The following is a 23,447-nucleotide window of genomic DNA, read 5'->3' as shown; positions in this document are numbered from 1 at the left end:
TCTGAAACTAGAGAGCCTATTACATCTGAGCAAGTTACATCAGACAATGTTGCAAAAAAGAACTATTGGGAGGCATGTGAATGTAGATCTTCATCCTACAAGTTCTAAGATATGTTACCTTTTTCTCCTCCAAGTCCTTGTGATATCATCAGATTGGGTGAAGCTTAAAGCAAGCTCCAACAATAACCATTTCAGCACCATATTTATCTCCCCAAGTGCTTTTCCATAGCTAACATTTATAAATTCATGTGCATAATTACATTCACTACAATCCTAACCCTCTCCCCCGCCCCCGCCACCCTCGGCAGTTCTCTGCTGTCACAAATTCAGGTACACTTCTTCAGGAACATATTATCTTAAGAGATGGGAAGACTGGTGGATCTTCAGCTTGACAGCTATTGATCCTGAGTGGGCTGTAAAGTCTGTCTACATTGGAAGACCTCTCTCATTTCTCTGCCCTTCACTGAGGGAATTACTTCTTCTAAACTAGGTAGCTGCTCCTATCCCTTCTCTGGAGAGTTCATACCTTCTGCATTTCTTTAGCATAAGGAATTTTTCCTTGTTTGCTTCGTTACACTAATTGGAGGCCTGAAACCTCATGAATTTCCATCATAGAAGGTGACACTATTCGAACAGGTATTTCCTTATTTGTGGGGCAGGCAATTACTTGATCGTGTCTGAATCTGTGGCTGTTGGTCATTCCATCACAATGTTGCCTCTCACTGAGCGGGGCTGACATAAAAGTGCATCGCAGATGCCCTGTTTTGTATTCTGAGTCTCTCCTGTTTAACCTGATGGCAGAACCACACAACATGAGGGAGAATAAGTCACTGTGTCAAAGGGCAGGTAGTGATCACTGCTACCAAGCTGATGTTGAACAGATGCATCTGATATGTTGATTGGTGTTGAATCTTCCACTACCTGGGGCACAGTTCTGATCTTACAAATACACCCTTCAGGCTTGAGCAGAAATGCTGTCAATGATAATAAAATGTGAGGCTGGATGAACACAGCAGGCCAAGCAGCATCTCAGGAGCACAAAAGCTGACGTTTCGGGCCTAGACCCTTCATCAGAGAGGGGGATGGGGAGAGGGTTCTGGAATAAATAGGGAGAGAGGGGGAGGCGGACCGAAGATGGAGAGTAAAGAAGATAGGTGGAGAGAGTATAGGTGGGGAGGTAGGGAGGGGATAGGTCAGTCCAGGGAAGACGGACAGGTCAAGGAGGTGGGATGAGGTTAGTAGGTAGCTGGGGGTGTGGTTTGGTGTGGGAGGAAGGGATGGGTGAGAGGAAGAACCGGTTAGGGAGGCAGAGACAGGTTGGACTGGTTTTGGGATGCAGTGGGTGGGGGAGAAGAGTTGAGCTGGTTGTGTGGTGCAGTGGGGGGAGGGGACGAACTAGGCTGGTTTAGGGATGCAGTAGGGGAAGGGGAGATTTTGAAACTGGTGAAGTCCACATTGATACCATATGGCTGCAGGGTTCCCAGGCGGAATATGAGTTGCTGTTCCTGCAACCTTCGGGTGGCATCATTGTGGCAGTGCAGGAGGCCCATGATGGACATGTCATCTAGAGAATGGGAGGGGGAGTGGAAATGGTTTGCGACTGGGAGGTGCAGTTGTTTGTTGCGAACTGAGCGGAGGTGTTCTGCAAAGCGGTCTCCAAGCCTCCGCTTGGTTTCCCCAATGTAGAGGAAGCTGCACCGGGTACAATGGATGCAGTATACCACATTGGCAGATGTGCAGGTGAACCTCTGCTTAATATGGAATGTCATCTTGGGGCCTGCGATAGGGGTGAGGGAGGAGTTGTGGGTACAAGTGTAGCATTTCCTGCGGTTGCAGGGGAAGGTGCCGGGTGTGGTGGGGTTGGAGGGCAGTGTGGAGCGAACAAGGGAGTCACGGAGAGAGTGGTCTCTCCGGAAAGCAGACAGGGGAGGGGATGGAAAAATGTCTTGGGTGGTGGGGTCGGATTGTAAATGTCGGAAGTGTCGGAGGATGATGCGTTGTATCCGGCGGTTGGTGGGGTGGTGTGTGAGAACGAGGGGTATCCTCTTAGGGCGGTTGTGGCGGGGGCGGGGTGTGAGGGATGTGTTGCGGAAAATATGGGAGACGCGGTCAAGGGCGTTCTCGATCACTGTGGGGGGAAAGTTGCGGTCCTTAAAGAACTTGGACATCTGGGATGTGCGTGAGTGGAATGTCTTATCGTGGGAGCAGATGCGGCAGAGGCGGAGGAATTGGGAATAAGGGATGGAATTTTTGCAGGAGGGTGGGTGGGAGGAGGTGTATTCTAGGTAGCTGTGGGAGTCGGTGGGCTTGAAATGGACATCAGTTACAAGCTGGTTGCCTGAGATGGAGACTGAGAGGTCCAGGAAGGTGAGGGATGTGCTGGAAATGGCCCAGGTGAACTGAAGGTTGGGGTGGAAGGTGTTGGTGAAGTGGATGAACTGTTCAAGCTCCTCTGGGGAGCAAGAGGCGGCGCCGATACAGTCATCAATGTACCGGAGGAAGAGGTGGGGTTTGGGGCCTGTGTAGGTGCGGAAGAGGGACTGTTCCACGTAACCTACAAAGAGGCAGGCATTGCTGGGGCCCATGCGGGTGCCCATGGCCACCCCCTTAGTCTGTAGGAAGTGGGAGGAGTCAAAAGAGAAGTTGTTGAGTGTGAGGACGAGTTCAGCTAGGCGGATGAGAGTGATGAGTGATGAGCGGAGGTGTTCTGCAAAGCGGTCTCCAAGCCTCCGCTTGGTTTCCCCAATGTAGAGGAAGCCGCACCGGGTACAGTGGATGCAGTATACCACATTGGCAGATGTGCAGGTGAACCTCTGCTTAATGTAGAATGTCATCTCGGGCCACCCCACCAACCTCCGGATACAACGCATCGTCAACCTCCGGATACAACGCATCATCCTCCGACACTTCCGCCATTTACAATCCGACCCCACCACCCAAGACATTTTTCCATCCCCTCCCCTGTCTGCTTTCCGGAGAGACCACTCTCTCCGTGACGCCCTTGTTCGCTCCACACTGCCCTCCAACCCCACCACACCCGGCACCTTCCCCTGCAACTGCAGGAAGTGCTACACTTGTCCCCACACCTCCTCCCTCACCCCCATCCCAGGCCCCAAGATGACATTCCACATTAAGCAGAGGTTCACCTGCACATCTGACAATGTGGTATACTGCATCCACTGTACCCGGTGCGGCTTCCTCTACATTGGGGAAACCAAGCGGAGGCTTGGAGACCGCTTTGCAGAACACCTCCGCTCAGTTCGCAACAAACAACTGCACCTCCCAGTCGCAAACCATTTCCACTCCCCCTCCCATTCTCTAGATGACATGCCCATCATGGGCCTCCTGCACTGCCATAATGATGCCACCCGAAGGTTGCAGGAACAGCAACTCATATTCCGCCTGGGAACCCTGCAGCCATATGGTATCAATGTGGACTTCACCAGTTTCAAAATCTCCCCTTCCCCTACTGCATCCCTAAACCAGCCTAGTTCGTCCCCTCCCCCCACTGCACCACACAACCAGCCCAGCTCATCCCCTCCACCCACTGCATCCCAAAACCAGACCAACCTGTCTCTGCCTCCCTAACCGGTTCTTCCTCTCACCCATCCCTTCCTCCCACACCAAGCCGCACCCCCATCTACCTACTAACCTCATCCCACCTCCTTGACCTGTCCGTCTTCCCTGGACTGACCTATCCCCTCCTTACCTCCCCACCTATACTCTCTCCACCTATCTTCTTTACTCTCCATCTTCGGTCCGCCTCCCCCTCTCTCCCTATTTATTCCAGCTCCCTCTCCCCATCCCTCTCTCTGATGAAGGGTCTAGGCCTGAAACGTCAGCTTTTGTGCTCCTGAGATGCTGCTTGGCCTGCTGTGTTCATCCAGCCTCACATTTTATTATCTTGGAATTCTCCAGCATCTGCAGTTCCCATTATCTCTAATGCTGTCAATGATCCAGCTTTGGTGATGGACATACACCGCAACTAAATTATGTGCCTTTGCTACCTTCAGTGTTTCAATATGGAGGTGTACTGATCCATCAGCTGAGGAAAGATGGGAGGTGGTAATCCACAGTGCTTTCCTTGCACCTGATGCCACGAGACTTAGTGTGATACAAAGTGCATTCACCTGGCACATTCCAGGCTGCTGTTATCAAGCTGTGATTTAAAACCTTTCCACGATGGTGTAACTGCATCTGTAAGTAATGCTTATACTTGCCTTTAATTCTCTTTGTGTAAGATGACTTTATTTTACGGTGTAAGATTTATATCTAGGTACTTGTACCTAAGATTGCACCATTAAAAGACAGCCATTTCAAAAACTTTTCACTGTACTCCAATACTTCTGTATTGTAGTGCAAGTGACAGTAAAGGACATTCTATTCTATTCATTCCAGCAGCCTATCCTGTTTTGTTTGACCTCTGTTCTTTCTTTATGCAAACAGAGATGCCTATCAGTCCCATAGCAACTAGCCTGTACCTTGAAGCCAGCAAAAAGTCCTCCAGTAACTGTCACACCAATCACTAAGGAATTTTGCAACTTGAAACAATATGACAAAAAAGTGCTTAACCGTGGTAGAATTGAAGTAAATTTTTAAAAAATAGCCAGAACTAATGCCTAAAATGATGGATCATTTAAGTAGAACTGGTAGTAGGAAACTTAATGACACATAATGTAGTGATAATTAGTGGGAAACAAAACAATTAGGAAGCCTTTAAATATCAGCAGAGGACAAAGTCATGAAAAGCTCGAAGGCGTTCGGCGGGGGGGGGGGGGGGGTGGTGCGGGAGGTGTAGGTGGTGGGGCAGGAGAAGATGAAGTACAAGAGTAAGCTCGCTGGTAATATAAAAGAAGATTGCAATAATTTTCTTGAAGACATCTAAGAGGTAATAGAGAGGCAAGAGTGAATATTGGACTGCTAGAAAAAGCTGGAGAAGTAGTAACGGGGAATAAAGAAATGGCAGGGAAACTGAATAGGTATTTTGCATTAGTTTCCACAGTGGAAGACACTAGCAGTGTATCAGAACTTTGAGGGTCGGGGATGACAGAGGCGAATGCAATGGCCATCAGTAAGAAGCTGAAAGGTCTGAAGGTGGATGAAACACTTGGACCCAGACACCCCAGAGTTCTGAAGAAGATTGAGGAGATTATAGCCACTTGGATGGTGATTTTTCAAGAATCACAGAATCAGTGAGGGTCTCAGAGGACTGGAAAATGGCTAATGTAACACACTTGTTTAAGAAGGGAAGAAGGCAGAAGATAGAAAATTGTAGGCTGGTTAGCCTGACCACAGCCCTTGGTAAGATTTTAGAGTCCGTCATTAAGGATGAGATTGCAGACTACTTGGAAGTGCATGGTAAAATGGGCTGAGTCAGAATAGCTTCTTCAAGGGGAGATAATGTCTGACAAATGTGTAGATTTTCTGTGACGAAGTAACAAGCAAGTTAGAAAAAGGATAGCCAGTGGATGTGATCTATTTGGATTTCCAAAAGGCCTTTGACAAGATTCCACACAGGAAGCTGCTAACTAAGACAAGAGTCCAAGGTAAGGGGCAAGGTACCAGCATGGATAGAGGATTAAGTGACTGGCAGAAGGCAGAGATTAGAGATAAAGGGTTCTTTTTCAAAATGGCAGCCTGTGAGTAGTAGAGTTATGCAGGGGTCCGCAACTATTCATGATCTGGAAGAAAGAACTGAGGGCATTGTTGCTAAGTTTGCAGATGACACAGATGAGTGGAAGAAGAGTAGTGTTGAGGAATCAAGGGGGCTGCAAAAGGACTTGGAAAGGTTAGGAGAGTGGGGCAAAGAAGTGGTAGATGGAATACAATGTGGGGAAGTGTGAAGTTGTGCACTTCTTTAGGGAGAATAGAGGCATGGACTGTTTTCTGAATGGGATTTCTGAATAGAAATCTGAAGCACATAGGGACTTGGGAGTACTAGTTCAGGATTCTCTGAGGTTAACATACAAGTTGAGTTGGCAGTAAGGAAGGCAAATACAATGTTAGAATTCATTTAAAGAGGGCTAGAATTCAAGAGCAGAGATATATAGCCTCAGCAGTACAAGGCTGTGGTTAGACTGCATTTGGAATATTGTGAGCTGTTTTGGGCACCATATCTAAGTGAGGATATGCTGGCCTTGGAGGGAGTCCAGAGGAGGCTTATAAGAATGATCCCTGGATGAAGGTCTTTTCATAGGAGGAGTGGTTGAGAACACTGGGTCTGTACTTGATGAGGTTTAGAAGGATGGCTGGAGAGTGTGACTCTCATTGAAACTTGCAAAATGCTGAGAGATCTGTATAGAGTAGATATGGAGAAGTTTTTACCAGTGGGAGAGATTAGGACCCCCAGGACACAGCCTCTGAGTTAAGGGGCAACATCTCGGAACTGAGCTGGGGAAGAATTTCTTCAGCCAGAGGGTGGTGAATCTGTGGAACTCACTGCTGCAGAAGGCTGTGGAGGCCAAGTCATTAGGTGTATTTAAGATAGAGGTAGCTACGTCCTTCATTGATAAGGGGATCAAGGGTTACAGGTAGAAGGCAGGAGAATAGGGTTGGGAAACTTATCAGCCATGATCAAATGGCAGTGCAGATGGATCAAATGGTCTAATTCTGCTTTTATGCCTTATAGGCTTCTATTCAGCAGTGCATGGTTAAAAGGCAGCTTTGGTTGTAACATTCAGCTCCAAATGTTTTGGTTGATATCGAATTAATATTATATACTGATGTCACAATCTGCTATGCACATTTCTGCTGAGCATTTTCTGCATGCGTGGCATCAGTATGCAGTCTAACACAATTCATCCCATAAGTTTGCATAAGCCATGGATGCTGCTTTGGAGTTCTAAGTGCCCAATTCCTCACACCTCAGCCTTTCACTTGCCATTTAGTCTAACCTGAACTAATAGCCGAGGAGATTTCTCTTTTTGATGGTTATGCAGTAGAAGAGAGTCACCTCCAACAAAAATTGTGTACAGTTCAGCAATATCAGAATTCTTGAGCATTTTGCCAAGGCAATTGCTGCAATGATATTTGCCCTGGTGTCTGGACCTCAGTACACGTGACTCAGAATAAGGTGTCAGGCATTTAGGACTGAAACAAAGTGTAATTCCTTCACTCAATCATACTTCAGTTGGAAGCAATTTAAACTCCAGATCAAAAGGATGTGGATTCAATTCCAACTTCAAATACTTGAGCTCAATAATCTGGCCTGATGTTCCATTCAGCTATTGGGGTCAGTGGTACTGCTGGAGGTGCCAATGTTGGGATGAGGCATTAAATTTGAGGTCTTAATGTTCTCTCGTGTGAATATAAATGACCGGGGTGTACTATTTTGAAGAACACAGATATTCCTGGTATCCTGATCAATATTTAGCCTTCAATTTACTTAATGAAAACCGATCTGATCGCTTTTACAATGGTCTTTATGGAATCTTGCTGGAAATGCTGCTTGCTGCATTTCCGACGTTACAACAATGAATGCACTTCAGAAGTACCTCAGTGGCTGTAACAGACATTGGAGCGCCTGTAGTTGTGAAAAATGCTGCATCAATTCAAGCCCTTTTTTCTTTAGTAAGCCAGTAAAGTGACAATAACATTGAGAAGAATCATATGGATTGTCATTCGACACAACAAAAATACAACACAACATTCTCAATTCCTTTGAAGTTACAGTCAAAGTTATTGTGGAACATTAAAAAGGGACCTTTACTGCACACTACTTCTGTCTTATACCTGACATCTCTGTGCTTTATAGATAAACTGGGCATCACATTAAAAAAAATTGCCTTTTTGTATGCTGATATAAACTTGCTGACCAGAAAACCTCTTTACTCATCCCTCAAAAAGACAATATGTTTAAACAAAAGTCAGCTTATTTTAATTATGTCATAATGCAGAAAGGTAAGCAGACATGCATGTTTTTGAAATTCAACAAAAATGACTGTCACATGATCCGGTTCATATGCTCAGATAGGCTTCTGATTACATCATGTAATGATTATTTAGCCATTCCATTCAATTCAATTCAATGTGGCCTGACAGCACAGGCAGTTAAAAAAATACAATTTTCCAGAATGACAAAAGTGAATAATGATCATTTTAGTAGCTAATTTAAGAAAACATTTCAAAATGATCTTATCTAGGCAAGGGTCGTTTTGCTAATTAAAATGCCTCAGTGTTAATCTAATCTAAACATGCTGGAACATCGATCAGCACATATAGCACCAAATTTTGCCAATGGATTCTAATCCATGTGTATATTATTAAAACCACATTTCAATTCAAAGCTTGAATTTAAGCAGTTTTTTTGGAGTTTCAATGTTTATTGTATCCCCACTTGCATGTCATCTTGTGATTACTGCTCTGCAGTATTATGAAGAGTATTTTCAAATTCATGCAACATCAGGAAAATAACAGATAACACAGTGTGGAGTTAGAGGAACACAGCAGGCTAGGCAGCATCAGAAGAGCAGGAAAGTTGACATTTTGGGTCGGAAAATAAGAACTGTTTTAGTTCTAAAAATGTTTGCATATTCTAACCATGGAGGAAAGAGTAAATTTAAATTTGTACAATTTCTTTTACACCTGGAGTATAGTTTTACGTGGTGCCTAAGTGGGTTTGGCTGATTAAATTTTGGTGTTGCAAGTCCCAAACCCGTAATGGAGGCAGAGGAGTGCAGCAGGGTCAAGGTAAGCAATTGTGGAACTGCTAAACATAGGGTTGGAGCTCATTGGCTGAGTAATCTATCAGTCGCTATGGTTAGTGTCCAGAGCCACAAACCTGCCACAACTATCCCCGTGAAGACTAATGAACCATTGGCTTGTTAGGAACACCCAGAATCGCTGACGATCCTTTTCACTTTTTCTCATCTACCTGGTGTTCTGGACCATTCTGTCAGAGTCTGCTCCAGCAGGTGAGTTTAAGGGCAGTACGGTGGTTCAGTGGTTTGCACTGCTGCCTCAAGCACCAGGGACCTGGTTAAATTCCAGCCTCAGGTGACTGTCTGTGTGGAGTTTGCACATTATCTCTGTGTGTCTGCATGGGTTTCCTCCCACAGTCCAAAGATGTGCAGGTTAGGTGGATTGGCTATTCGGACTCGATGGGCTGAATGGCCTGCTTCTATACTGTAGGGAGTCGATTCTAATATGGCTGCAATTGACTATTGCCCCCTTATTCCCCACCCCATCAATTGTATACACGCTGATGCTGGTGGCTCCTTTCCCATGTCCTTGATGCCTGAAGCCGTCTGCTCAATGCACCCCATCTGCAAATAACTCTGACCTTCCCGTCACCTTCAGTTCCCAAGGTATGGTCTCTAATACAGCCTCGCTATAAATGGCTCCTTCCCCTTGACAGCGTGTGTTAGAGAGTGTGACTATGTAACTGACTATGTTAGAAGGTGAGCGTGAATGTGTGTATATATAGCAGAAAGTGTCAGTGAGTGTAAGAGAGAGTGCAAGTGAGTATGTGTGACAGAGTATGAGTGAGTGAGTGTGTGTGAGGGAGAATCTAGGTTATTGCTGGTGAGTATCTGGAAGTATGTGTGACAGAATGACTACGAGTGTGAGAATGTGTGTGAGTAGGAGAGACTGTGCGAGTGAATAAGTGTGAGTCTGTGTGGGAAATTTTGAAGAAGTGAGTGAAAGCGTGTGAGTGGGTGCAAGAGTGTGAGGAAATGAGCATGTGTGACAGAGTGTGTAAGTGACTGTGAGACAGTGTGAGTAATTATGTGTGAAAGACTTAAAGGGTGCAACTAAGTAAGTATATTCGACCGAGTGAGAGTGAGTGCAAGAGAATGTGAGCGTGGAAGAGAGTGTAAGTGAATACGTGTGTCTAAGTCAAAGAGAGAATGAGTGAGAGGTGGTGATGGTGAATATTTTGATAGATTGGGTGAGAGAGGTTGCAGAAAAGGGACGGATTGTCAGGAAGTGACTGAGTGTTATTTGATGCCTATACTTTCTCACAAACTGAACCCCACTCCATATTCTCACAACTCTGGCTGAGGGCCCTGACTGCTTTCAATCCTTCATGAGATCACAGAGGATAAAGGTTTGGGAATCATTGTCTTAGGACATCTAAAGTATTTTACACCCAAAGATATACTTTTGTAGTAGACTTCCTGTCTGTCATCCAGGAAATGTGGCAAACAGTTTGCACAGTGCCACTTCCCAAAGATAGTAGTGAAATAAATGGCTGCAAGCCTGGTTTAGGCTTTGGATGAGGTATAGGTGTTGGGCCAGAACACCAGGCTAAGTCTCATACTTCCCTTAAGATAATATTGCAAGATAATTACCTTTAGCAAAAAGATAAACAGAGCCTTAGTTTAACATCTCATTCAAAAGACAGTAACTCCTGTAGCTCATCAGAACTGCAATAAAGTTTCAACTATATTGTTTGATACAAACATTCAGGTTTCTGTTCAGTCTCTTCCATCTCCCTTGCCAAGCTAAGTTTTGTTCAATGACCATATAGTTTTAAACTTAAAGCTATACATTTTTTCTTTTAACCTTCATTCTTAAAATATTTGTGCTTGTCTTCAGTTTCCTCCCTTTATTCATCATTTTTCTTGGAGTGATAAAGGCTCCTGCACTGTCTCAGTCCTGTGGCTTTTTAAGCTGGAAGGGTCTAGGCCTGAAATGTTTTCCTGCTCCTCTGATGCTGCTTGGCCTGCTGTGTTCATCCAGCTCTACACCTTATTATTCCCAATTCCCACCATAGCTTCTTTTACAAAGCACAAGTATAGTCCTTTAGACATGGATCCTACTCCAAAGAAAATAATCACAGTTTGATCTCTCCCTTTCATTCAAGTCTTATGTCGTGTCATTTGAACAGGGTGAAACATATAGTGTAACATGTAGTGTGAATGTTTCAGTGAACGAAATATGTAGTTCACACATGAAGTTCAGCCTCTTATCTCATTCCACCACTGATCTTGCATGTAAAATCAGTGTTACTCACTGTTATATCTCATTCCCATGCTGAATTAATAATTAATGTGAAAGGTGAATAAAAAGTACATATGGTTAATACATTTTCAACCATTGAAATAAACAGAGTTCACCTCGTGTACCTGTTCAAACCAGTATGGGATCAACTGAAAGCAATAAATGCTGGAGATCACAGAAGGTCAGGTAGCATATGAAGAGAAAGTAAGGTAACGTTTCGTGTCTATATACCTAAACATTGGAGCTGATGTAAAGTATTGGGGGGGGCAGCATTTATACAATAGTGTACTCACCATAGCATAAATGCTGCCTCCTCCACACTTCACATATCTCTGATGAAAAGCCATCTAGACTCAAAATGTTAGCTCGCTCTCTTTCCACGGATGCTGCCTGACCTGCTATGACTGCCAGCATTTGTTGTTTTCAATACAGATTCCAGCATTGCTGTAATTTGTTCCTGTAGTGTAGAATCAAAATGGATCATTGGATCAGAGAGTGGAAGCAGACAATTTGTTTCTAACTGGAATCTATTGTGTTTACTCTGACCTGCCAATTTTTTTTGTAGTTATTTCTCTGTATCCATGAGGGTTCTGTTCCTGGGAACACTCACGGATGATCCAATTCACGAATGTGAAGCTCATTAAAAATAGGTTAAAAATCGCAGATACCCAACTTTTGCTCATGGATATTGATTTTTGTTGTTTTTTTGGTGCGGATAAGTGAATTTGTGTGAGTTTTGCAGATGCAGAGAATTTCCCACTGCCTGTGCCCTGAATGTCAAAGGGATATTGCTGGAGGACTCTTGGACTAACTCAGAAATCACTCACTCAGACCTCAATGAAATGCTAGTTGTTGAGAGTTAACAAGAGTTCTGATAAAGCCTTTGAAAATTCACAAGTGGGAAGTATGTTTACAGTGTGTTCAGTGTATGAAGATATCTTAAACGTGATGTGGCTATCTTAGTGTTTATGTCTATATACAAATTTCTCCCAATTTCCAGTAAGAAAACCAATTTAAACAAAAGGTAGTACTTGCAAATGGATGTACTGGTCATACTGAAGCTCCATTGTGAAATATACCAGACAAATTTGACCAGTATGTGTCATTGGCAGGTTTTGCTCATTTTTCATTCTGGGTATCATCACAGCCAAAAGTAATACATTTAATTTTTGATTGACGTGGTGGTTTGTCACTGAAACATATACAAATATGCTATAGATGCTCTTTAGCAACAAAACATATGTTTATTTCACAAAGAGAGAAAAGAAAACACACCAAGTTTTATATGTGTGTGACAGTTAGAAGATCTTAACACAGATAATGAAACAAATATTCAACCTATTTGTCAATTTCATCCTTTAACAGAAACTTAATTCCAGAGAAATTTTACTACTGTCTCAAATCTTAGTTTTTACTTAACTGATGTCTTCTAGTTTCTCTGCCTTGGCCAGCAGAGAGAGTTTTACAATTCTTTTCTGAGTGCACTATGGATCTTTCATAATTTTGATTGTTTTCAGTATTTCATTTTAGTAACATTGAATATTTCTATCCAAATCTTCCTGGCTTAGAAACTCCACAAACTAAACACTTCATCCAGGGTTAGTGAGAGATAAGGGGAACTGCAGATGCTGGAGAATCCAAGGTAACAAAGTGTGGAGCTGGATGAACACAGCAGGCCAAGCAGCAAGATGCTGCTTGGCCTGCTGTGTTCATCCAGCTCCACACTTCATCCACGGTGATTGGTTCCCCTGAACTAAAAGCTTGATTCTTCTGATAAAATAAACTGTTCTCCCTTCTGAAGTAAAACCTTAAAACTTCTGTTGTGAAGTCAATAAGAAAGAAATGGCTTCCAGGTCTGTTGGAAAATCAACAGCGTAAACATTATCATCATTTTATCCATTACACTACAGGTGTTCTGCCAAACATTCGATTGCAGTCACATGCTTTCTTGGAATTGATGCATTTAGTTTGTTGTTCTAATTGATTTTTCTGACCTGTTTAAAATCAAACCTTCATAGCTCTGACACATATCCATCTGCAAGTATTTTAAAATTTGAATCCCTAAATATTTTATATTATTATGTGTTTTTAATTTACACAATAACAAAAAATTAGATTTTGGAAATGATAAAATTGCAAAAACATTTGCAGCACACTGTCATATTTTGTTGTATTAACCATTTGTCTTGTGGTTGTGGTATAGTACTGCTACCAGTCCTCTCTTCTAAACTGAGTCTTAAGGGCCTGCCTGATTAACAGTGGCCAAGTATCTGCTGCTGTTTAATCTTATTGAGAAGAGGCATTTGTCTTACATGAGGAGATATAGTTTATTATATGATAGTAAATTGCCTCAACTCACTGCAGGCTGTTCACAAGGTACAAGTTAACAGTATGATGGAATGTTCACCACTTGCCTGGATGAGTGCAGCACCAACACCACTCAAGAAGCTCAATACTTTTAAGGACAAAGCAGACCACTTGATTGGCACCATATCCACAAATATTCAGTCATTCCATCACACATTCAGCAACAGCAGTGTGTACTATCTACAAGATGCTCTGCAGAAATTCACCAAAGATCCTTGGACAGCACCTTCCAACCATAGACCACTTCCATCTCAAAGGACAAGGCAACCGATACATGGAAACTTCTGCAAATTCTCCTCCAAGCCACTCACCATCGTGACTTGAAAATATATTGCTCTTACTTCACAGTTGCTGTGTCAAAATCCCTCCTTACAGCATGGTGGGTCTGCCTACAGTACATGGACTGCAGCAATTCGAGAAGGCAGCTCACCACCACCTCCCTAAGGTCAACTAATGAAATAAATGCTAGCCCATCCAGTGACGCCCACATCCTATGAGTGAATAAAAAAGCTTCCTTCATTTGCTATCACCAACCACAACCCCTGACACAGCTAACCCTGTGTGCCCTTTGTGCTGCCTACTCACTCGCTCAGGGCACCACCTCACCTATATCTGGTTGAACAAGTGGGCAAAAGTTTGGCAGATGGAGTGTAGTGCCGGAAATTTGTGACATTATTTACCTTGGCAGGAAGAACAAAAGCATAGATCATTACTTCAGTGGAAAATGACTTCAGAATTCATGTGTACATAGGGATTAAGATGCTCTGGTATGCAGGTCACAAAACGTTAGTATGCAAGCTTAGCCCATAATCAAGAAGGCTGTTGGGATGCTTTCCTTTAATACACTGGGAATTGAACATAAATGTAAACATGTTGTCCTTTAGTTGTAAAAAGCATTGGTGAGACCACATTTGGAATATTGTATGCAGTTTTGGACTCCTTTAAGGAATGACATAAATGTATTGCAGGCAATTCAAAGAACATTTACTAGATCAAAAACTGGAATGAGTAGGTTGTCTTATGACAATATGTTGCACAGATTGAACTCTTATCCAGCCGGGTTTAGCGTGAGGAGCAACTAGGTTGATATAACATCCTAATTCGTCTTGACAAAGAAAATGTGGAAAGGACTTTTACTTTCGTGGGTCAGTCCAGAACGTTATCTTAAAATTAGGCTTGCCATTCCAGGACACAAGATTTCCTTTCGGTGGATTGTACAATTGGAACTGCCTTCGAGGTCGAAGGTGGGGTCATTGAATATTTATAAGGCAGAATTTGATGGATTCTTATTAGGCAAAGGAATCAAGAGTTTTCAGGGATAGATGGGAATGTGGAATTTAAAACACAAAAAGATCCGCCAGAATCTTGTTGAATGGCCAATTAGGTTCGAGGGGCAGAATAGCCCACTTCTCTTTCACTCCTATTTTGTACGTTCATATATTTGTATCAAAGCAACATTTACAGGCAAAATAATGAAATAATATAAAGAACTGTGGTTGATGGAGATCTGAATGAGACAAAAACAGACAAGTCCACTGAGCCATTTTCAGAATGAATAGACAAAGTGAAGTTAATTGTGAACACGCTTTCCAAGTTCAGATCTCAAAACAGTTTGCTCAGATAGTGAATAATATAGCAACATTTTCAAAGACAGTGGTGAAGGTGTGTAAATACATATCCATGATGAGCAGGAATGAAAGAAACTTGAGAGAAGTGGTGTGCCAGTGAAAACTGATCACATTAGAAAGAGAACTGACAAAAAAGACAAAACCATGGATGCCAAAGTCACTGTCACCCAGGCATTCGATGTGAAACTGCATCCACAGTAGATTTCTAAAGGTGCCTTGATGTGTGCACCTGCAACCAATCCCAAGAAACTTGATGTCATCCAGGACACAGCAGCTGCCTTGATTGGCAGCACACCTATAAACATCATTCCCTCCAAGACTGATTCTCAGTAGCAGCATTGTGTACAACCTACTGCATGTACTGCCACATCTTCCAAATGTGTGACTACTAACGTTTAGAAGTTCAAGGCCAGCAGTTACATGGAAACACCATCACCTACAAATTTCTGTCCAAGGCACACACTATCCTGACTTAGTAAAAGATTAGTGATATATTTCTATCATTGGGTCAAACCCTGGAATTCTCCATTGAATGGCTACAGTGGTTCAAAAAGTCAGCTCAACATCACCTTCTCCAAGGGCAAGTAGAGATAAGCAATAAATCCTGGTCTGCATGTCCTGATTGGATAAAAAAAACCTCAAAGTTGGATTTCACCTATGCTTATACAAGTTTAATGTGGTTCAAGACAGTAAGCAGTAACTCAGAATCAACACCATCTTTTTCTTTATTCATTTACATCATGAGGGCATCATTCATTGCCCATCCAGAGGGCAGTTATGTGTCAACCACATTGTTGGAATCACATGTAGGCCAGACTAGGTAAGGATGGCAGTTTCCTTCCCAAAAGAACATTAGTGAACCAGACGGATTTTCCCCCGCACCCCCCTCGACAATCAGCAATCATCATTAGACTCTTAATTCTAGATATTTATTGAATTCAAATTCCACCATCTGCTGTGACAAGATTCGAACCTGGTGTCCCCAGAACATTGTCTGGGTCTCTGGATTAACAACCCAGTGATAATATCACTCAGCCATCACCTACCCCTAACATGCACAATGCTTTACTCCCTCACAAAGCCCTATGATGCAAGATTTCCTTCAAAGATCCTCGATTCTAAAATGGGTAATATTTTACAAAAAACGCTGCCTTGCTCGTGCATTGAAGGTAATGGACTGATCGCAACCACAAGACAGGAAGAAAATCTTCACTTTATGGTGTCACATGGCAGGTTAGTTAGCAAATTTGAAATGTTTAGGATTGAAAGGTCCTTGGCAGCATGGATTAGAAGTTGGCTACAAGGTAGGAAACAGAAGGTAGGTTGGGGTCTGGGGTCATCTGTACAGAAACCTGAATATTACTATAGTTGTACTATAGTTTGCCCTGGTCATCACTTATTAGTCACTTTACCTCCTGAACCTCTGATAGAGCTGCCTGCTCTTCTTGGCAAAGCAACAGCAGGTCCCTACATGGCTGCCATCGCATTGGCTGAGACATCCCAGCATTTTGGCAGTGTTCAGTGCCACTGTTCGGATGTCCAATCTATCTCATGCTCACTGAGAACATTTACTTTCAAAATTTGCTTCTGAGAGTGAAATGGTTACGGTACAGCATCGGGACCTGAATTCTGCATTGAAAATCTGGATCAAGATTTTGACAGAACGACAGTCTGAACACATGATCACTGTTAAAACTATAGCCATTAGTTTTGATTCTTTGCTTGGTCCAGATGGTGCTCCAGAATCATTGAGCAACAAATGTATGATTTTCAAAAATTCGGGAACTGGTTGCCAAAAATACCCTTACAACCACAGCCACCATTGACCTGTTAATTTCAGAATGCATATGATAACTTTTGGAAAAAGAAATGAAAGATTAGGCAGTACCTTATAGGAGTCTGAACAATGTTGCAGAACAAAGTGATATAATGTGGTGAGGCCTATCTCAAACTTGGGAACAATCCATACCGTCTTAATGCTTTTCACAAGTAGCATCATGAGAATCTCACTAAGCATCAGTAAGATGCCAATTGACAGGGACAACACTTGTTAAACATCTTCTTAATTGCCATTAAGTCCCATTTTGCCAAACTGTCCAAAAAATCTAGATGTCAGGATAATTTGATGGGAAAACAAGAGTGGGCATCTGGCACATTCAATACGTTACTTGCTCCAAATGACATCCTTGTTAGAAACCAAGCATCAACATCCCAGGGCATGCTCCGTGAGCACCAGCCACACAGTCCTCACATCCACAGACATTGGCATCTGACGTGTGCTAGGTACTAAGAACCTACTGACATATGGTTCTGCACTGTGTAGCTTGGGTTTAAATGTGGCATCTGTGGCATGAATGCTAGAAGCAACGTCAAATACTTCTGCCTCTGCTGAACATAACTTTGCACGAGAGGGATGCTATGAAGGCGGACTGCATAATTAAAGATATGAACAGTGGAAAATTGCAAAAGAAAATATGCCAAATTTCGTAGAGGAAGACCCTGTGTGAAACTCTCCAAAACTGACATTTCACCAAACTATGAGATGTACGTCTATTTTTTTGAAAGTCCTAGACTGAAACTAAAAAATCTGAAACAAACCTGTTGAATATCAGGACTTCAATAAACCAGTTTTGAGATGTGATTTATAAATGTGGGATAAGAAGAAGTAAATATGTCAGTTGTTATTTGACCAAATATCTACATTCACTAAGACTTATTGAAATTTTAAGATGTATAGTTAGTGTAACTGGAAACAATTTCTTCCAAAACACCTTTTTTTTTGAAGGGGGAAGTAGAGTATAATATATTCACATGGTATAAGCATGTCCAGGTTGTGATGATGTTATACAATGTGATCTGAACATCTTGGTGTCTGATTCTCTTCACAAATTCCTTCAAAAATATAACAACAAAGCTTGCCTTGGCAGGATTGACCATTTTTCTGAAGATATAGAATGGCTCATTTTGGAGCTGAGGAGTTTAACAGTCTTCTTAACTCTAACCTGGAAGAGCCCATAGAACATTTGAGCTGAGTGGCTATGGGCCATTGCTGCCTTCCATGTTGTTGGTACCTCTGAACTGGATATGGCCAATGAGTAGGTCCTGCTCAGCCTTTCCGACCGCTGTCATTTTTAATGAAGAAATTTGCAGCAAAAATGTAGATGTAGCTGATTATAGTTGCTCATGGATGCAGTGCAATGGTAACTTCCAAGCCCTAATATTCCACACTTCAGAAATGTAACTTGGTCTAAAACATGTCATTAATTGAAATGTACAGTTCTATTCTGGTTAGAAGCTGGCATTAATTTCACAAGATGCATGATGTACTTAAGCAAATTCTAGAATCAGTCGATGTAATAACTTAGATAATAAAATGTGAGGCTGGATTAACACAGCAGGCCCAGCAGCATCTCAGGAGCACAAAAGCTGACGTTTCGGGCCTAGACCCTTCGTCAGAGGTAATAACTTGGTTACTTTTGATTATCATTGCATTCTCACAATGAAATTGTCCTGGAAGTTAGCTTTATTTTCATAATATGAAACAATTTTCACTATCTGTATTTAAGAACTAAAATGCATCTACAGCTGCCAATGTTTCAAAGAATTCATTCTTTAAAGATGGAATCAACCCAGTTTCAAGTTTATTCCCCTGTTATATGATTAAGACTCCGGGGGTCTATTTTGTGCAAAAAAATAAGTCTTTTTGATTTGTCAGAATTTCTTTTGATTAATATGCAGCTGCCATTGTACAAGCAAACCCAGATTTCAACTTCTCCTTTTATCTTTATTTCTTACCCCAGGCTGAAACCAGTACCTAACTCTTCAGGAGAGAACATCCATTCATTTTTGATCGGTGCACGATACAACAGGTCAGTGAAGGCAGTTTGAAATGTCAAGTTCACTTTTTAAATTGTCTAGATTATGGTGTTATTTTATAACAATTATATTGTTAATGCTCATGGATTTGCACTGGCACTGTGCATGGTAACTCGGTGAATTTCAGCTGAATTGACAATCTGCTATACAGTTCATAGGAGAGCCCTGGAAAGTGACCTTTCACGTCCTGGTAATAGTGGTGGGGAGATCAGACCTGGTGGAGTGGAGGAAGATGTCAGAAGTCTCAGGCAAAGGGTGTGGTGGTTGAGGAGGCCAGTCATTGTGCATTTCAGGCTAGCGCCTGGACTCAGGGAGTATGTGTGAAAGCAGTTACCTTTAGAGTCTGTTGAGGAACCTGCCACATTATCTGTGGCCTGGGAAACTCAGCGGATAATAGATAGGTTTCTAAAAGCTGAATGTTAATGAGGCTCACAATGATGTAAGTGTGTGAGGCTTAGATGTCAGATGTCATGTTCTTATGTCATATACCTTAATACAGAGTTACCATACTCATCCTGGGTTGTTTGTATCATAGCCAATAAAACAAGCTTGCACTTACAGAATAAATTAAGTATGAAACCCCTAGTCCAACTCACTGCTGGTTGGTCTCCTCGTGGCTGCGAGTCATTTGATCTCATCTCATCAGCTTTGACTAACCTGAATCCTCAACTCTTAAAACAACCCAACCCAGCTCTTAAACCACAACAGGGAGGTGGGTGAGTGGAGTAGGGTTGTTTGGAGCTAGATTTCGATTGTGCTGGGGTTATTTTGTTTGCTTGTGGTGAGGGGCATTTGGCCAGGTGATTCGTTCTGAATGGTGGGTTGTGCTTCGGCTGTTGGTGGGTCACTTGGCAGATGCAGTTGTCGGTGGGCGGGGGAGTATCTGGCATCAGTGGGAGATCAGGCCTCTGGGATTCTGGAGAGGAGCTCATCAGGCATTCAGCAGTCAGTTTAATTAAATGGGATGGGACAGGGCTTAGCACAGGTTTTAATCTCTCTAACATTTCCTGGATAACTGTTCAGGCAACTGATGGGAACCCGCTGATGTTCCTGGCTCAGAGATGGAGACTTTGTAAGAGGGTTCTGAACAGCAGATAATTTATCAGAAGTTTAAATTTCTCTGGCAGTTTTGTTGTGTTGGGACTTCTGAGAGACTGCAACATGCATCTGTCATGCCTCTGACTTTGCAGAACCTAGAAGATCTAGGCTAATGTAACTGTTTGAGGGTGTAACTCACCATTTTAAATCCCGTATCACTTGGTGTAAATTTTCCAATCATACTAGGGTAAGAACCTTTTAATGAAGAAATACATACTGGGCTGAGATTGAATTTAAATGCTTTTTGTGAACAAAGTTTGATGATTGGAATGTGCTGATTATTTTATCCAGCTCAGAAGGAACACCAACCAACTTTCTTAATATTTTGTTTAAAATGTTCACACTTTAAAGCATAATTTCTGATGTGAGACATCTAAATAGGCTAATATCTCATTATTAACATTTTAGCAGCTGATTGCATGTTACTTGCAGTGAGTTTGAGGATAATTTTATCCCGTACAATGTATGAAGTGGTATTAGATTAATTGATTTACAATGGTTTTATTACACAGTGTTGCTGTAGCTTTAGATTCCTGTGTATGTTGGGAGGAGAACACACAAAATGGACAATGCCTTGGAAAGATTTGAACATGATGTTAAGGATTGTGTAATAATCTGGAGACCAGTGAACTAGGCTACAGAGGAGATAATGAAAATATATGAAATGATTTAAGCCACAGTATTCTGAATAATTAGTAATTTATTATAAGGGAAAAGTCAACAATGAAAAAAAAACAAAGAAAACGTTAAATATGAAAGCCTGAAATGCCAAAAGCATGTCCCAGAGTTAACTACAGTTGGCATGAAGGTTGGAGTGGCATTGGGCAATCTTGCAGATGGAACAAGAAGGGCCTGCTCATTGGATAAGGTGAAGAAAGCTCAGCTTGGGATCAAACAGTATCTTGCGTTTAATACCTCTCAGGAAAGACTGAAGTGAAAGTTGTGGTGGGAATCAAAGATGATGCATTTTGCTTTAACCACATTGAATTGAAGAGTTTAGAATACATCAGGGTGTAACATTGGACTGGTGTTGAAGAGGACAGCAATAAAGGTAACACTTGAATGGATTAAGAACAATAAACTGCAGGACATTAAGTACAAGCCGACTCTATGCATATAGATGAAATTGCTGAGGGGCAGCAGATAAAGGGGACTGAGGATAACATTCCAAATCAGGCAATGGGTTCAGTGGCAGAGGAAAATGAAATTCTGGAGAAGATATATTAACCTGGCTTCTTGAACTGATGCTGACATGCCCAGCTCTTTTGACCCTGAAATGTCTTCCCTCTGCAGCATGTACCAAAATTTGAAGAGCTGGCCGACAAACTAGTCAGGGAATTACTGGACCTAGTTATATTCATGGAATCAAAGCCCGCAGATAATTCCTGAGACGCCATTAGTAACATGTCTGGTATGTCTTGTCCTACCAACAGAACACCCATGAGAGATGACAGCACAGTGGTGTACAGTGGAAGTGCATGGTAATTACTCTGAGAGTGCTCAACATTGACTCTGGGCTGGTTGAAGTCTCATGGTCAAACATGGGCAGGAAATCTCATGCCGATCAGTCAAATGCCGATCCCTTCAGCTGATGAATCTGTACATTTTAATTAATTTATGTGATGTGGGTGTTGCAGGCTCGGCCAGCTTTTGCAATTCATGAGTGTATATGCACACCTATTGTGCTTTTAGGGATTTTGACACATGGTAGTCAATGAATGACGATAGAGTTCCAAGTCAGGATAGTATGTAGTTTGGAGAGCCTTGTCCTTCTTGATGGTAGAGGTCACAGGTTTGGAAGATCTTGTGGATGCTGTTCACAGCTACAGCTGTGCAATGATGGGAGACTTCAATCACCATCAGGAGGAATGTTTTGGTAACACCATTACTTGACTGAATTGGATGAATGCTAAAGGACATAACTTCTGGAGTGCATCTGCAGCATTTATTGGGGAAACCATCAAAAGGAGGAGATGTACTTGCCTTTATTCTTCCTCATCTATCTATTGGAAATGCATGTGTTAGTGATAGTATAGTAGGAGTCACTACTGTACAGTTCTTTTTAATGGACTGTCTTTACACCCTTTGGGGTGCAATGGGCTGTTAGCTGCAGCTGAATTATATTCAATGACAGTCTCCAAGCTTGTGTCTCAGCATATTCCTATTCTGCCATTACCATCAAGCTGGATAATAAACCCTGCTTCACTGAAGAATGAAGGAGGGCATGCGAGGTACAGCACCAGACATATCTAAAATGGAGACTTCAACCTAGTTGAAGCCACAACTCAAGACTGCTTTAATGCCCTACAGTGGAAACAGCCTGTGACAGACTGACTAAGCCACAACCAATGTTTCAGGTCTAAACTCCTCAGTCCACTACTGATTCATTTTGGAAGGTCAAATTTGAATGCAGAATATAGGGTTAATGGCAGGACTCTTGGCAGTGTGGAGGAACAGAGGGATCTTGGGGTCCACGTCCGTGGATCCCTCAAAGTTGCTACGCAAGTTGATAGGGTTGTAAAGAAGGCATATGGTGTGTTGGCTTTCATCAGCAGGGGGATTGAGTTTAAGAGTCATGAGGTTATGCTGCAGCTCTATAAAACCCTGGTTAGACCACACTTGGAATATTGTGTTCAGTTCTGGTCACCTCATTATAGGAAAGATGTGGATGCTTTAGAGAGGGCACAGAGGAGATTTACCAGGATGCTGCCTGGACTGGAGGGCAGGTCTTCTGAGGAAAGGTTGAGAGAGCTAGAGCTTTTTTCATTGGTGTGAAGAACGATGAGAGATGACTTGATAGAGGTGTACAAGATAATGAGAGACATAGATATGTAGATAGTCAGAGACTTTTTCCCAGGGCAGAAATGACTATTACGAGGGGGCATAATTTTAAGCGATTGGAGGAAGGCATAGGGGCGATGTCAGAGGTAGGTTCTTTACACAGAGAGTGGTGAGCGTGTGGAATGTGCTGCTGGCAGCGGTAGTGAAATCAGATAGTTCAGAGACTTTTAAGCGACTCTTGGATAGGCACATGGAGGATAGTAAAATGTAGGGTATGGAGGATAGATTGATCTTAGTAGGATAAAAGCCGGCACAATGGTGTAGGCCAAAGGGCCTATACTGTGCTGTACTGTTCTATGCTCTATGTTCTATGTTCACGCTCAGGTTTGAATGATGATAGAAAATTAAGCAACTAACAGGAAAAGGAGTTTCTACAAATAATGTGATTCTCAACAATGGGGGAAGTGTAGCACACTAGCACAGAAAACAAGACAAAGAAATTGGTATAAAAAGCAATCACATTTTGGCAGGAAGTACCAAATAGATGATCCATCTGGAGTATTTTTGTGACTGGAAGGTAGTTCCTCGTGGGGTACTATAAGGATTATTCCTAGGTGTCCTGCTTAGTGCAGTCATTGAATCATAGAATTGTACAGTACAGAAGAGGCAGTTTGGCTCATTGAAAGTGTATCAACAAAAGTATACTACAACTTACATTATTCCTTCACTTTCCCACACTAGGCCCATAGCATT

General features: G+C 42.4%; 1 protein-coding gene across 3 annotated transcripts in view; it reads left to right on the top strand.

Annotated features, from left to right (window-relative positions):
- The window catches only part of LOC125457983 (uncharacterized), a 347,795-nt gene that overhangs the window by 298,785 nt on the left and 25,563 nt on the right, over positions 1-23,447 (top strand). For all 3 annotated transcript variants that reach the window (XM_048542816.1, XM_048542817.1, XM_048542818.1), the window contains exon 7: positions 18,740-18,808. In XM_048542816.1, coding sequence (XP_048398773.1) covers positions 18,740-18,808 — 69 coding nt within the window. The remainder of the gene's footprint in view (positions 1-18,739; positions 18,809-23,447) is intronic.

The sequence above is a fragment of the Stegostoma tigrinum genome, chromosome 14, assembly GCF_030684315.1.
Source record: "Stegostoma tigrinum isolate sSteTig4 chromosome 14, sSteTig4.hap1, whole genome shotgun sequence".
Classification (NCBI taxonomy): Eukaryota; Metazoa; Chordata; class Chondrichthyes; order Orectolobiformes; family Stegostomatidae; genus Stegostoma; species Stegostoma tigrinum.
This window is presented reverse-complemented; position numbering and strand designations above follow the sequence as displayed.